The 17,101-nt window shown below is 30.8% G+C and overlaps 1 protein-coding gene across 1 annotated transcript; it reads left to right on the top strand.

Moving 5' to 3' along the window:
* The first annotated feature begins 5,131 nt into the window (after window positions 1–5,131).
* Window positions 5,132–10,500, top strand: LOC105113710 (kinesin-like protein NACK1). The gene is made up of 14 exons (XM_011010003.1): window positions 5,132–5,287; window positions 5,824–6,216; window positions 6,323–6,412; window positions 6,507–6,607; window positions 6,777–6,893; window positions 6,995–7,076; window positions 7,155–7,222; window positions 7,319–7,378; window positions 7,496–7,620; window positions 7,806–8,004; window positions 8,120–8,230; window positions 8,323–9,372; window positions 9,542–9,867; window positions 9,982–10,500. The coding sequence occupies exons 2-14, from the start codon at window positions 5,979–5,981 to the stop codon at window positions 10,307–10,309; spliced, it is 2,895 nt and encodes a 964-aa protein (XP_011008305.1). The 5' UTR covers window positions 5,132–5,287; window positions 5,824–5,978; the 3' UTR covers window positions 10,310–10,500.
* Window positions 10,501–17,101: the final 6,601 nt, after the last annotated feature.

The following is a 17,101-nucleotide window of genomic DNA, read 5'->3' as shown; positions in this document are numbered from 1 at the left end:
TAAAGACCGATCACTTAATAGCTAAAAAAAATAAGGAATGAAAATGAACTTTTCAAATAAATTTTAAAGTCATTACCTATATTACTCGTATTTTTCACTTCAATCCCTTTTCTTTTAATTCAACCATTCCTTCCAAAAAGAAATGCACTTAAGTTCAAATTTGGGCTCAAAATGGCCCAAACATGTGTGTGTGTGTGTGTGTGTGTGTATAGTTTAAGGGTAAAATAAAAATTTAAAAACAAATGTATTATTACAATCTATAGTGAATTATGAGAGGGTTAATAATAAAAATGCTACAATATTTTTCCTATATTCTTTAGTTTTTGTGAATAATAAATATTAAATGGGTGTGGTGTAAATTTAGTCCTTCTGTTTTAAATGAAATTATAACTCAATACCTTTATTTTTATAATTAATATTGCAGATCAATGACTTTTTTTTATTGTAGGGTGCTTTTAGCTTATTAAAAAATATTCAAAATTTCTTTTGGATCCCTATTATGTCCTTTAATTTCATCAATAACATAGTTTCATAGTCTTGTTGTCTTCTCTAAGGGTAAGGGTACTTAATTTCATCAATAACATAGTTTCATAGTGTTGTTGTCTTCTCTAAGGGTATGAGATAATAATATTAAATACAAAAATTATTTTAAATAAAAATATTTTTTCCAACAAAAAAAATTATATACACAAGCTTTTTTGACATATTTTTGTAGTTAAAAAAATTATAATGAATATCAAAAAAAAAGTTAAAAAAATTATAATGAATATCAAAAAATATATGCATACATATAATCAAATAAATTGAGAATTGTGTATGTTAATAAATAAATAAAAACAGTCATAAACAATAACAAAAAATAAAACAGAAAAAATTAAAAGACAAGTGTAAATCAAAATATTTAATCTCGTAAGATAGGATATTTATCTGATTATATTTTTTAAATTTATTAATTAAAATAATTTTTTTATTCAATTAAATGATAATACAAATAGACACATATATTAACTTGAATGAATAAAATAAAAGGAAAAAGATATCATGTAAGGTTGAATATATTAAAATTATCATTTTAAAATAAATATATTTTATTTTTAAAAATAAAATTCATCCATACAAAAAAATAAAGAAAAATTATAGATAAATCGAAAAAATCTCTTAAAAAATTAAATGCATATAAATTAAAATAAAAATGTCATTTAAAAGAGTTTTCATAAACAACATAAAAAAGAGAATGAGTATTAATCTAAAATATAATTAAAAAATAAAATTTGAAAAAAAATTAAATAAGCATTAATAAAATATGAAAAATCATTTAGAAAAAAAAATCAAGTGCTGCTAAACCTAGCAAGTCGAGCCAGCCAACCTAATCTATTTTATTAGAGTCTAGCAAGTCGTGCACTTGAGCCCTTTTTTTCTATTCAATTGTTTCATTCGTCCAAAGTATTTTTAAAAATAAAATAAAAATCACTTAACTCATCGTTTGCTGAGGCAAACGACATGTTGTTTAATTTTTCCAAAATCAATGGCAAAAAAATCGGCATTCGTCCAAAGTATTTTTAAAAATAAAAAAAAATCACTTAACTCATCGCTTGCTGAGGCAAACGACATGTTGTCTAATTTTTCCAAAATCAATGGCCAAAAAATCGATGTAGAAGGTTTTTTTTATCCAAAAACCCTTTTTTCAACATATTTGTTACCCAAAACACCCAAAAACACATCCTAAGAAACATGATGAAACTATCCATGGTCTAAAAAAACACATCCCAAAACCCGAAATCAACTTGATATCAAAAATCTTCTTAAGTTTAGATATATTTTTCTAGGCACTTTCAAAGTAAAAACAATAATTTAATATGAATTTTTTTCATCAAATGAAATTATTTGACACAAATATCAACTATTTTGGAAGTTAAAATAAGTTTGAGAGAGGAGAGAGAGCGATCATCGGATTCTAATATCATGAAAAAAAAATCATTGATGCTTTTAAAAAAAAAGTACAACCGTAAAAAAATTAAAAATTTAAATATTAAATTAAAAAAATATAAAATTTATTCATAATAAAATATGAAAGAATGAAGAATGAATTTATGCTATAGAAACACTCACGTGTTTGAATTTGTTTTTAACATAATGTTAGTTAAAAAAAAAATATTAACTTGGGTTAGTCTAGCAGTTAAAAAAGTTTATTTTATTTTTAAATATTGTAACTTCAAATACTAAAATCAATATTTAGAAGAATTTATTAATTTTTTAACACATATCTACTTAGAATCGTTGGAGAAGGGAATTAGTTTTATTGAATACACAAGTTGGTTCAATGATACAAGCTAATACTAACTCGCATCTATGTAGTTACCCAGAACGAAGAAAATTAAATAAACCGCAAATGTCAAGAGTTCCTCTATATATATATATAGAACTAATGAGCAACAATACAATACTACAATGATGGGGGGAACTAAAATTAGAAACATTATCCGCAAAATGTTGGGCAAGACAAGCTGGCCAGGCCATAAGCCCTGGCATTTTCTCTATTTAAAAAAAAAACAATTTTATTTTTATTTTTTAAAATTAATGTTTTTTATATATTTTGTTTTTTAAAATTATTTTTTATCTATATTTAGATTAATGCCATTTTTCTCTTTGATTTTGTTTAGAAAGATTCTTTTAAATGATAATTAGTTTTTGTTATTTTGTATTCTTTAGATTTTTTAAGATATTTTTGATTTATCTATAATTGTTTTGAATTTTTTGCATAAATTAATTTTATTTTTAAAATAAAAAATATTTATTTTTGAATAGTATTTTTAATATATTTAGTTTTGCATAATTGTTTTTCCTTTTATTTTTTCAATTAATTTAATGTGTGTACCTATTTCTATTATTATTTGATTGAATAAAAAAATATATTTTAATAAATAAATTTAGCAAATATGTCATGTAAATATCTCTTCTTGTAAAATTAAATATTTTAATTTAAACTTATGTCTTAATTTTTTTAACTTTTATTTTTAGTTATTTATTTTTTTTTTCATTTATTAATAAACATGATTTTCAATTTATTTTATTATATGTATATATAAAATTATTAAATTTCGCTTAAATTTTTTTAACTATTAAAATATGTTAAAAACTGTAAATATAATTTTTTTTTTATTAAAAAACAATATTTAATACATGGAGAAATATGGAGGCAAACTTTTTTTAAAATGGCGCATGATGAATAGTTTAAAAAAACCTACTTTTTAGCATTACTGTCAATTTTAGTGCTTGCTATTTTTTTTTTGCAAGCACTAAATATATTTTTTGAAAAAATTAGCATTAATATAATATAGAAATATTTTTTAATACCACAATAATCTAATAATCTTATAAAAAACAAATCAAAGTGAAATATAAATCATAATTTCCGATCAATATAATATTTAAAGATAAAATTAAAAATAAAAACTGATAAATAAAAAAAACATTTCAACAATTAAATAAAAAAAATCACAACTCCAATTTATAAAGATACATGAAAAAGTTAACAAAGTTTTTGAAAACTTTGTTTAAATGTCTTTGTAATTAACTTTTTATTTTGTCAAGCAAGCAATACATCAAGAAAAGTCATCCAAAGGTAAGTCAATTCCAACCATAATTATTAAATTTAAACTAATTTGAAGAGTTAATTTAGTAGCTATATCGGTTTAGGTGAGATAAAAAATTAAAATAGATAAAAATCTAACAAAATTTGGTTGACGGATAAAACTTAATTAAATTTTTTTTTTTTGTTTTTTATAAATGTGTTTTCTTGCCTAGCAAGAGACTCCTTTTTTTCTATATTTTGTAGTTGGTTGTTATTTTTTTTTAAATTTATTTTATAAATACTAGAAAAATATTTTATTATTTTAATATGAGATTCGAAACCCTGCAATATATACTTTATATTCATAAGAAAAAAATTAATTTTTTAATATAAAATTTAAAATATTTTAGTATATATATTTTATGTTTACAATGTAAAAGTTATATTTTTTTTATTGTAGGATAAAAAATATTTTTAATTTAAAGAATTTAACTTAAAATGACATACTACCATAGTATTTTTTTAATGTGTAATAAAGTCTTTTTGAAACAATCTTTTAATAATAATATAAATAATTTATATTTGATTGTTTTTAAAAAAAATTATATGAAATACTAAAATTTTAAATATTTTTATTTATTTTTCTAGTTAACTTAAATTAATTTAAGTTAATTTATGTAGCACAAAACCTAACTTTTTAGTTACGTAAATATCCAGATTTAATTAAATCTGATAACTATGGTTATAACCATGGTTATAACTGTACATAAATTAAAATTAAAGAAATCACTAGATGTCTAGGCGCCTAATAATGCCAAATTCTTGGAAAGGGCCCATTTTTAATTCGTATTTTTCCTTTTTGTCCTTTTTGTCTGCAAAGATTAATAATCAAACCAGGAAACAAACCGTTATATAAAAACTTTTGGAACCCGGACCCGCTTGACTCTGCAATTAAAATCAAGATTTCAACAACTCTTTTTGTTTTAAAAATATTTTTTAAAGGAATTAAATTATTTATTTAATTTTTATTTCAAATTAATTTTTTTATATCTTTTTAATATATTAATATTAAAAATAATTTTAAAAATAAAAAATAATTTTAAAAAACAACACAATTACAATGTAATCTCATTTTCAAGACCCCTTAAAAACACAAATGGATAACATGTCCTCAATTTATTGTATGAATTTCAATTTGGTCCTTCTATTGGACCAATGCTATGACAGGATTGTTTGGGTCTCTCACCTATTTTCAGCAAGCCATTAATTTGATTGGTATTATTATTACATGCTTTTACTTCTATCATTAAAAAAGGGTATCAGAAAAGAGATTTTAGCAAACTTTGATAAATTGATGAAATAGGTCTTATACTTTTTGTTAACTTAGTAATTTAGTACTCAATCTACAGATAAATGGTATTATGGGAACATTTAATAAAATAGAGGACCAAATTGAAATATACTCAATAGATAGAGAGTATATTAGCAGTTTGCCCTTAAAATGAAGAAATAAGAATCCTAGAAACGAACTAGCCGTTAGAAACCAGATTCAAAATGTAATGACCGCACAGCTTTTCATTTCATCATAAAGAAGGCAAACAAAGCAATCACTCTCTTTCTTGGAACCCTGCAAGAAATACCTCTCTTTCACTCTCAAAAAACCCCCAGTTTTTCATCACGGCTTCGCTGGATCTGCTATCTCGGCTTGAGATTTATGTAAGTGTTTGTTTCATTTACTTTTTGTCCTATTATTTTGCCTGTTATGCTGTTTTTTCTCGATTATCTGTAGATTCCTAAGGTTTATTAAAGGTAACTATTAGAACTTAGAGGCTTAAATTAGTTACCATTTGGAGGGTTTTGATTAACTGTCCTTGTATGATTTAGTTTACATTGATTATCGAAAACTCATTTTAAAAATAGCAAGTTACCTTCTCTTTTTGTGATTGATCTGTGTTCATTTACAGGATAATGCATAAATTTGGAAAGGATGTTATTAGTTTTATTTACGAAAATTTAAGATTTGACAGCGCAATCAAAGCATTTCATTTCATTTGATCAATCCATTTGGATCTTTTTTTTTCTAACAGAAAGTGAACAGCTAATGGAAAAAAGTTGACACCTTTTTGTTTCCTCTTTCAATTTCTGCTGTTTAATTTTTAGAGAAAATTGATTTTCTGAAAAAAATTGACCAGGAGAAGAAATGAGTCTTTTTCATGCAACCTCTGATCTTGTTTTCATATTGGATTTTGCAGCTACTTATTTGTATAAACGACTTTTGCATCCAAGAAAGAGTGGTCCCTCTTTGTTAGTCTCTCCAGTGAGAGAAGCTGACGCTGGTGATTTCCATTTTTGGGTCTCTTGTGAGTGGGATTCCAAAGAGAGAGTAGGTTTTGACCCAACAAAAGAGATGACAATAAGAACCCCAGGAACACCAGCTTCTAAGATTGATAGGACACCAGCAACAACCCCAGGAGGGGCTAAAGCAAAAGAAGAGAAGATTGTAGTTACTGTGAGATTAAGGCCTTTAAACAAGAAGGAACAGTTAGCTAAAGACCAAGTTGCTTGGGACTGTGTTGATGACCATACTATTGTCTTTAAGCCACCCTCTCAAGAACGAGCAGCTCAACCGGCTTCTTTCGTGTTTGGTAATTTAATTGCAGCTTTCTTTTTTTGTGCTTTTGTTGTTTGAATTATAATGGCTGGTTGTGATTTCATGTCATAATTAAGTTGTTGAGGTTTTTCTTCTTTCAGATAAAGTTTTTGATCCCTCTAGTATAACTGAAGCTGTGTATGAAGATGGAGTGAAAAATGTTGCTTTGTCTGCTTTGACGGGCATAAACGGTGATATTATCTATTCCCTTATTGGTAAATCTGGCTATGTGTTCTGGTAGTGCATCTGAACTAAGTTAATAATTCTTTCATATTTACATTACAGCAACCATATTTGCATATGGGCAAACTAGCAGTGGGAAAACATACACGATGAGAGGGATAACTGAGAAAGCTGTTAGTGACATATATAAGCATATAATCAATGTAAGCTTTATCAAAATCTGACCATGTTCACTTCTTCTTTCTTTTCCTTTTTTAATTTTATTGATAGATTTTGAAAATGCAAAGTCGGATTCTGATTCCCGGCGTAGTTCATTGAGTTTATAGAAAAATATTCCTTACAAATTTGTCGTTTTTTTTGGATTAACTGCAGACTCCGGAAAGAGATTTTACAATTAGGATTTCTGGACTAGAAATCTATAATGAAAATGTCAGGGACCTATTAAATTCCGAATCTGGTCGCAATCTCAAGCTTCTAGATGACCCGGAGGTATTGCATTTGTGATTTTCTTTCTACAGTAAAAAATGACTTCATATGCTTTTCTGAATGATTCTCTCATTTACTGTATTTCCTGTGATTCCCAATTGCAGAAAGGTACTGTGGTTGAGAAGTTGGTAGAAGAAACAGCAAGTAATGATAAGCATTTAAGGCATTTAATCAGTATTTGTGAAGGTAATTTGGTGAAGCTTCTTCCTTTGCAAATACATAGCTGATTGGCAGTTGATTAACTCATTTCTTTTTGTGTTGTAGCGCAAAGGCAAGTTGGGGAAACTGCCCTTAATGATACTAGTTCACGGTCACACCAAATTATAAGGCTGGTAAGATTCATGAATCATATTATGTATTGATTCTTCAAGTTATAACAGTTTTTCTGTGAAAGCTAACATGGGAGTTGTTTTTGGTATTGGATTTAGTCAATAGAGAGTACACTTCGAGAAAATTCAGATTGTGTGAGATCTTTCGTTGCAAGCCTGGTAAAAATCAGAAACTCCTGCCATATTTCGCTCATCCATCTTTCCATCCCAATGAGTCGCCATATAAAGTGCAGTAATTCGTATGTATTCTAACTCTTGGATTACAATGACTCGCAGAATTTTGTAGATCTAGCTGGAAGTGAAAGAGCTTCACAGACACATGCAGATGGTGCCAGACTCAGGGAAGGTTGTCATATTAATCTTAGTTTGATGACTCTGACAACTGTGATTAGAAAGCTCAGGTCAGATTCTTATTCTTAGCATGCTTTCTCAGTTATAGCAGTACATGAACTCACATTCGTCAAGATTTTTCTAAAGTCATCTGTTAAAACTTGATGTACCTTAAGTCTATCATATTCTCATAAAAATATAGAACTGATTTCCATTTTTGAATTGGTTAACTGTATTTTTGTTTTTATCTATATAGTGTTGGAAAACGAAGTGGACATATACCATACAGAGACTCGAAGCTTACTCGCATATTGCAGCACTCACTTGGTGGTAATGCACGCACTGCCATCATATGCACTCTAAGCCCGGCTCTGAGCCATGTTGAACAATCCCGAAATACCCTTTACTTTGCCACACGAGCTAAGGAAGTCACTAACAATGCCCACGTTAACATGGTATTGATCTTTTGTTTCTCAACCTGTTTAATTGAATTTGCTTCTCAGTTCAAATGACAAAGCATGAAAATACTGATACCTTTTTTTCTTTTTTTTTAATGTAAAACTATATTAGGTAGTTTCAGATAAGCAGCTTGTGAAACATCTGCAGAAGGAAGTAGCCAGGCTTGAAGCAGAGCTGCGCACTCCTGACCCTTCAAGGGAAAAGGACATGAAAATTCAGGAGGTGAGCTTCCATACAACTTTCATTTGACTTCAAAATTATAACCACGCAAATGAATCCATTGCCTTGGTATCTTATTATCTCAACGTGTCTAGATGGAGATGGAAATGGAGGAGCTGAAACGCCAAAGAGATCTTGCACAATTTGAGGTGGATGAATTGCGCAGAAAACTTCAAGAGGATAGACAGGATTCTAGCACATTGGAATCACCCTGCCCATCGGTGAAGAAGTGTCTCTCTTATTCTGATGCATCCTTGCCAAATCTCGACAGCAAGGAGCCAAGCCGCTGTGATAGAACCAGGAAGACGATGCTAAGGCAGTCAATGAGGCAATCATCAGCTGCACCTTTCACGTTGATGCATGAAATTCGCAAACTTGAACACCTTCAGGAGCAACTTGGAGAAGAAGCAAATCGAGCTCTGGAAGTACTCCAGAAGGAGGTGGCTTGTCATAGACTGGGTAACCAAGATGCAGCTGAGACAATTGCTAAACTGCAAGCAGAAATCAGGGAAATGCGCACTATCCAACCAGTTCCAAAAGAAATTGAAGCTGGAAGTGTCGTAGCTCCTAACAAGAGTGTCAGTGCTAATCTCAAGGATGAAATAACAAGGCTTCATTCACAGGGCAGCACTATAGCAGATCTTGAAGAGCAGCTCGAAAATGTTCAGAAGTCTATAGACAAATTAGTAATGTCTCTCCCAAACAATAATCCACAATCAAACTGTGAAGTAACTCCCAAGGCTAAGAATCAACAGAAGAAGAAAAAGATACTTCCTTTGGCTTCAAGTAACGGCTCTAACAGACAGAATTTTATAAGGTCTCCTTGCTCTCCTCTATCAACTTCTCGGCAAATTTTGGAAAAAGAGATTGAGAATAGAGATCCGTACAATGATGACATTGTAATCAGTGATACCCTGCCAGAGTCTGAGAAAGAGACTCGTAGAAAGAATGAAGAAGGTGGGGATGTCTCATCAAGAGAAGGGACACCTGGCTATCGGCGCTCAAGTTCAGTGAACATGAAGAAAATGCAGAAGATGTTTCAGAATGCAGCAGAGGAGAATGTCAGAAACATAAGAGCCTATGTGACTGAACTTAAAGAACGTGTGGCGAAATTGCAATACCAAAAGCAGCTACTTGTTTGCCAGGTACAACAGTTGTTACATTCCTATTCTATCATCTGCTTCCAATTTATTTTCACTGCACCAACCAATTCTTTTCATTTACATATACGTTGAAATTATATTGCGGCCACTTCTTTCCCGATTTCCTTCAATATATTGAAACACAAATCATCCATATTTATGATTCCTTTAGGTGCTTGAGCTCGAAGCAAATGAAGCAGCTGGATATAATATAGAGGAGGAGGAGGAGAATATAAATGAGCAAGAGGAGCCCCAAGTTTCGTGGCATGTAACTTTTAGGGAGCAAAGACAGCTGATCATTGAGTTGTGGGATGTGTGCTATGTGTCCATCATCCATAGGACACAGTTTTATTTGTTATTCAGTGGTGACCCTGCTGATCAAATATACATGGAGGTGGAGCTAAGACGCTTGACTTGGTTGCAGAAGCATTTGGCAGAACTTGGCAATGCAAGCCCAGCTCATTTTGGAGATGAGTCTACAATATCACTGTCATCAAGGTTCTTTCTATCTCTCTTGCTCTTGCCGAGTTTATTAGAACAGGCATTTCCCCTCATTTCCTTATCTTCAAAGTGACTGAATATTTAAAATTCTTGTCTCATATTGGCTTGCAGTATTAGAGCATTGAAACGTGAAAAGGAGTTCCTTGCAAAAAGGTTGGCATCACGTCTGACGATGGAAGAGAGAGATGCATTATACATCAAATGGAATGTCCCACTTGATGGGAAGCAGAGAAGGCTGCAGTTTGTTAACAAACTGTGGACAGATCCTCATGATGCCAATCATATACAGGAGAGTGCTGATATAGTGGCAAAACTTGTAGGGTTCTGTGAAGGAGGAAACATGTCAAAGGAGATGTTCGAACTCAATTTTGCACTGCCAACAGATAAGAGACCATGGATTATGGGCTGGAACCCAATTTCAAACTTTCTACATTTGTGAGAAACACTTCTCTTTGTTTGCAAGATCCCTTTCTGTACACTGTAAAGGAATTTTGGAGTTTCTCTCCAAGCATTCAAGATTCTTTTTTATTATGGTGTGATCAATTGAGCGCACTGTGGATGATGATGGTTTGGGATAGTTATTTCATCTTCATATTTCAATAAAAAGGAATCATCAATTCGTTTAGTGTTGTTCTCTACTTGGTGTTGATGTCACCTCCACTTTCGACTCCTACCCAATACAAAAATTACTCCTTTTTCCACTTTAGCTATGTTTGAGAACTGAGTATTACTACTCTGGGTTTCAGCTGTAACTAAAGCCAGAACCAGATTATATAATCTAGCTGCTCCTTAAAACTTGGTTTTTGCTACACTTTTCTGAAGACTCGAAACTGAATCTTCGAACACCCGGTTTACATTTTGAAACCATATATCATTTGGTAATTTAATTCCAGTTTAATTTGAAAGATTTTATTATCTCGCTTACTTCCCTTGAATTGTAAGAGCATTCAAGGGAGAGAAGAAAGAGCGGTACCTTCGTTGTTTGTGAATTTGGGAGGCCTTGGTCAGCTTGTCTTGGATTACTCAGCTGAAGTAGCTCCCCTTAATTTCTCCCAAGTTCTATCCCAAGTGTGAGTGTTGGAATTGCCATTTACAAAAAATTTCTGTGAATATGCGTGTGTGCTTGTGTTCAGAGAGAGAGAGAGAGTCGGTAGTCTTTGGACATGATGTGATGAACTAATGATCCATCATAGATTCCAAATTTCAAAATATTGCAGCAAATGCCTTCCAAATCTCGAACTAGTATACAATAAACCACACCAGAGACAGAAATTGATGAAATGAGACCATGACCCCAACATTATTTCCATTAACTAGTGCTCCACTACTAGTAGCATACACAATATTATACCACACCAGGTTTTAAGACAAAGCACTGACTCTCATAATCTCCGCCACCCTTCTATCATGCAGTAACCCGCATGATTCATTCAGGATACAGAAGAACTGAGAGGCGAAACTCTATATCATATAATTAAGGTTCTACCAGATCATCTAGCATTTGGGGAAGGGAGTTCCACAGGTGCTAGCAACTTTCCTGGCATTTGGTGTGTTGATAAACTTCTGAAGGTTCGGGTTCTTGAGGTACTGGCAAAGGCAGGGCTTCTGTTCCTTGATCTTGCTGCAGCATAGTTTAGATGGTGGGGTGGAAGATGTGATTGCACTCACACATGAGCTCAGCTGTGCTGGGCTGCACGTCACAGCAGACACTTTGACATGTTCTTGAGCCAGAAGAAGCACCAATAGAGTGTAAGCTACCATGTAGGATGTCTTCATTTTCACTTGAACCTAAAAAAGTATGCTCAAATCCGAAAACTTCGTATGTGTGTGTGAGTGACTGAATGGGAGAGAGTTGTGGGGTTGGCAGTGTATTACGCTTGGGCACACTCTCAATTTATAGAGTAACAAATGTGAGAGGAGAGCTGAGTTGGTGAAGAGGTGGGGCCAAGAGGGATCTGTGTTCTCTAGTTTGAATATCTGTGCAGCACTAATGGCCATGGACAGCATGCCATAAGTTTTATTTTTGGAATCCTGGATTTTTTAACTTTGCTCGGGTTTTCCAGACCAGTGTGAATGTTACTAAACTTACTAGTTATTAATTTTAGGATCCCAGGTGCGTGTAAATTGATTTGAATATTCATGATTAAAAAAAGAGTTAATTTTTTTTGGGATATAGAGAATTAATTGGGTAAATGCAAGTTATCCTAAGATACCCTGCATATATATATATATATATATATGGTGAAAGTGGAAGCTTAAAATGAATCAGCAATGGAGTACAAGAGATATTTTGCTACCTGCCTCTTGAACTATATGAAGAGAAGAAAGGTCAAGTTAAGGGTCCACCATGACAATTGTCATCTGCCTACAATTCCTTCAATAAATCCCCATTCTAATTTACAACAGTAATAGCTCTGTTGTATGGATTTGAGATGTTGGTAACGTCTTTTCCTGTAACTGTTTTTTAGTAAACATTAGTCGCAGTCTCGGTCAAGATGAGTACATATAAATTTATCTGCCAAAAATCTTAAAAGCACATTGTTTTCTTGTAAGAAAGTTGAGCAAGTCGTGGGGGACTCTTCTTCGTGTCATTAGTCTTTGCTTTGGAACCATTCGACTTGATTGTAAATTGTATGGAAGTTCATCTAATTGATTTGATTTTGATGAGATTAAAAGCAACCCGGTTAATATGAATGTATTTTTTCTAAAAAAAAGTTCAGTTTCTTGTTTTAATTTTGAAGTGTCCACCAAGCAAATCATTCATATTCAAATCAACTCAACTTAAAAGTTAAAATCAACACCTAGATAATAATCACAATCAAAATATATTAGTATCGGGGTCAATTCTTGTTTTTCTTTTCAAATCTTGTTTTTCTTTCCCCTACATGTTGGCCTGGATTGGGTTTGAGTTTGAACTGGATTGGATATGATTCTAAGTTGAAAAGTTATTAGATAATTAGAAACTTGTGTGATTTTGAACTTATTTGAAAGACTATTATACAATTGTGGACCAAACTTATTAAAAGATGAAGAAAAATAGTTGGAGCTTGTTGAACATGCCTAGTATTTGAGAGGATCTATCGTGTTCTAGTGATGCATGTGGAGTCCTTCAGCCACTAGAACTTGGCATTCTTGGTGTGCCCAAGAATGTCTCGATATTCTCTTTTATTACAGGCAGTGCATGCCAGCGTTTGATCCTCGAGATAGCGTTAATAACTAGTTTTCTTTGTTTTTTTCTGTTCTCTCTAATCCCTCTTGAATAGAATTTCATAGTTTTTTTTTTTTTTTTTGCTTCTTATAAATCCTGATTTTTGTTCTATTTATCAATTATAGTCTCCTGATTTTCAATCTCTTGAAACACTGAAAAACCTAAAACAATAGCGCGCAAAATTGAATAAACGAAGAAGTATCATGCTAAGTAAAAAAGCTCAAGAAAAATTTTTGCACAATTGAATATGAAGCAGCAGACGATGCAACAGTGAATTGCCTGGTTAATCTAGCTTTTGTTAATTTTGCAGTTCGCCACCTCTGTAGTTACGAATTAGACATAGAAATGCTTGGATATTCGTGGAAGGTCAACCTCCTCATTTACCACTATTTTTAGTTTTTCTTTCCATTAGAGCCGACGATGAAGAACATTTCTTTGCGCCTTGGTGAATGGCATGTAATATTAGGTAGCCTCGGGATTATTTAGAAAGAAAACAAGAACAAGAAAGTGGGATAGATCCAATACAATACAGTATCCCTTATAAGCTGCTATACACCAGATGCATTGATTCCATGGTTAAAACTAAGTAGATTAAAGAAGGAAAAAACAAAAAAGTTTGCAGCTGGCTCCATATTGTTGAATCTTGGGACAGGAATTTTCTTTGGATGAAGGAAAAACAAGTTTTTTTTTTCTTTTTTCATATCTATCTATCGATCAAGCATCCCTTTTGAAACAGGAATTCATGATGTCCTTGTGGCTAGATTTATATGAAATAATTAATGAAGAAAACACGTCCTGTCATTTCAAGAAAAAGCATTAATGGCAGAAAAGAAAGAAGGATTTGTCTGTCAAAACTTTCCCATTTCTCTGTACTTCCATTGTGAACATTTGAATTGGGTATCCAAGATGCCTTTCGTCGCACTTGTTGTCAATTTCTGTGTTTTAAATCATTGAGTATTTCATCATAATGTTTTTTTTTTCCAATAATTAGAGACAGAGCATGTTTTCTAATAAAAGATTAGTAATTTATCATAATGTTGGTCTTTGTGGTGGGGCACCGATGCAGGATTTATCAATAAGGATTCTAAATTGATAAACACCGTTCAAATTCCTAGTTTCTCTGTAGACGTGATCTCAAAACGAAGGAGAATTTATACACCGATTGTTGGTTTCTTAGATATCATGCAGACAATGTAAAAAATAAAATAAAATTACTTGATAATTTCTAGGATTTTATTAGATAAATTTAAAATTATTTAAAAATTTATTATTTAAAGATATAAATTTTTTTGACTTTGAATAATTTTTTAAAAAATAAGTTTTTGCAAATTATAAATTATTAAATTATCAGTCACTAACATAATTCACATGAATCACTAATAAAAAAAAATTTAAATTCCTATTTAGAAGATATGGTTTTTATTTAGAAGAGATGGGTTGCTATATCTAGAATGCCAACTCTCTATTATATGACTCATATATTTTATTTTATTTTATTGTGCTAAAGCAAAGCTTTATATTTATAAGGAATCCTAAAAACTCTATAAATAGCATAATATTTATTTTCACCTTAAATAATAATTATATATTATTTAAGGAAAAGTTTAGAAATTTAATCAATCAAATCCTTACTTAATTATTCTAGAACTAAAATTATAATCTCTAAATTAAAAACATTTTAGTGCTTAATTTCTAAAATTATTTTCCAATCAAGTCACACTTGATTAATTATCCATGTTTAATTTCTGATTAATAGTTCTTAATGTGTGTGATCCATTAGATTCCTAATATGTTGTTGGCTCAAATATAAATTATAATTCTAAATAAATAGAATTAAATAAATCAAACAATTTAATTTAGTATCAATTCAATAATTAATTAATTTATATTTAAAAATTAAGTGCACCATCTAGCAACGTGTCATGATCTCTCAAATATTAGAAAAGTCATAAATGGTTTGACTTAATATATATTTGATAAATAACTGGTTTTTAAGTGTAATTATTATCTCTTCGTCAATAATATTTTAATTTAGATATTTTAGTATGGAGTGCGTTTGCCATGTCAAATTATATTTGGTCATAGTATTATAGTCATTGATCATTTAAATAAAATTTTAAACTCTTTTTAAATCTCATTCCACCTCACGTAAGGATTTAATAGTCAATATTGTTTGATAACACGTGGAACATTTTTCTTAATTCACCTAGAGTGATAAATTCTCGCTTAATCACTCAAATATCTTCATATAAGTTATATTATATCTAATGTATGTTCATTTCTCACCTTTATTAAGATATCGTGTAACATAATTAAAACATATCACTTTCTATATAAGATAATTTAGTGTTTTCAAATTTAAAAATCTTTTATACAACTATCACGTAAATTTTTTCATAAACACAAATAATATCTTCATATAAAATTCTCATGCGGGTAAGTTTATTGTACATATATATATATATATATATATATATATATATATTAGTTCTAGATATCCTTTATACCTCAACTTATAAGAACAATTGTTTTTTTTTTTCATAAGGGAAAAATACATAGTAAGTATTAGTTTCTATAACTCTAATAAATATCTGTATTTAAGAGAGCATTAAATAAAAATATTTTAAGAACATTATTTTTATATGTTAGGAATCTCATAATTATAAAAACTTTATAATTTTTTTAAAATATTTTTCTCCTAAAAACTTTATATATATTCTAGATTCATAAATCAAATATTATATAAATATTAAATATAAATTAAATCTTTATTAATATTAAATATATATTTACATGAATATAATAATATCATCTTTAACCAATTAATTGACTACAAACTAATTACTAATAGATTACAAGATATATTAATCAAACACCGACAATACCAAATACTCTTGGACCCTACTTTCTTTTCCGTTATTGAGAATAGAAATGTTATTATTAGACTAATTACCTCCTTGGTATTGCTTTTGCTTTTGATTTTTAGACCAAAATGCATTGGCAGAAACAATACCAAACGAAGACTAAATTAATTCATTTATTAGCTGGATTGCTTCAAAGTTCACATATATAGATGGAGGTCTAGATTACTTCAAAATTCACGTGGTAATAAAGTTCATGTACTTCAAAGTTCAATATCTTCTCAGCAAGAGAATCATGAACACCAATGGATCAGCCGCTTAAACCAAAGACTTTTACAAATGTCATTTCCTGTGCTTATTATGTTGTCTGCAATACATTAATGGGTTTCCTCCATTTACATCAAGGACAAGAAAGAATGACCCTGTGAAAGGAGGTTTTTTTGCATGAGATCACACGCATGGGCATGCTGATCGGCGGCGGTGCATCTATCTGATTCTCAAAAACATGGAGGGATTCATTCATGGAACACAAACACTACAAACATGGCTGCCTTCTATGCATTTAAAGAAGATGCAGGAGAGGATGGCATGAGTTCTCCACTTGTTAATGTGATCTGAGATGGGTTGCGCATCGATGCCGAGAAAATCTAATCATTTGGGCGTGATTGTGGAGGGCCTATCAATTTAAGATCTAATCATTTAATTATGCCTTTCGGCTTTCGGTGGTTTTTGGTGTTCAAGTCATGGCACTTAGGCACTTAGCTCAGCATGTCCTTGCTAGTAGTTAAAGATATCCTCAGCTTCATTTCACATATTGCAAGTGTAATTCATCATTTTCTTCTCTTGCGATGATCGAGAATTTTTGACCCTCTTCACATTTCTCCTTGCGCTGCCACATGCTCTCATCATTTATTTGACTTGGATTTTAGAATTCCATGTCTAAGTAACCATTGTTCTTATCTCTAGCAATCATTGTGATTCTTGTCATCACACTTCATTATGTATGCTTGGTATAGCATAAAGTTTCCCTTTTTTTTTTTTTTTGGTGGTACCACAGCAGAAAGTTGCTTCGTGCTCATGCCCTTTTCTTTTCTTTTTAGAGCATGCCTCTTGTGTATATGCATGGATTCCTTCAAAAAGCTTGTCTAGCTTGATTCCTTCC

Source organism: Populus euphratica, unplaced genomic scaffold (genome assembly GCF_000495115.2).
Source record: "Populus euphratica unplaced genomic scaffold, PopEup_1.0 scaffold446.1, whole genome shotgun sequence".
Lineage (NCBI taxonomy): Eukaryota > Viridiplantae > Streptophyta > Magnoliopsida > Malpighiales > Salicaceae > Populus > Populus euphratica.
This window is presented reverse-complemented; position numbering and strand designations above follow the sequence as displayed.

Coding starts and splice junctions, on each gene's coding strand:
- LOC105113710 (XM_011010003.1), top strand. CDS start 5,979: ATGACAATAAGAACCCCAGGAACACCAGCTTCTAAGATTGATAGGACA. Junction 8,005..8,119: donor ACAATGCCCACGTTAACATG/GTATTGATCTTT, acceptor AAACTATATTAG/GTAGTTTCAGATAAGCAGCT. Junction 8,231..8,322: donor AGGACATGAAAATTCAGGAG/GTGAGCTTCCAT, acceptor CAACGTGTCTAG/ATGGAGATGGAAATGGAGGA.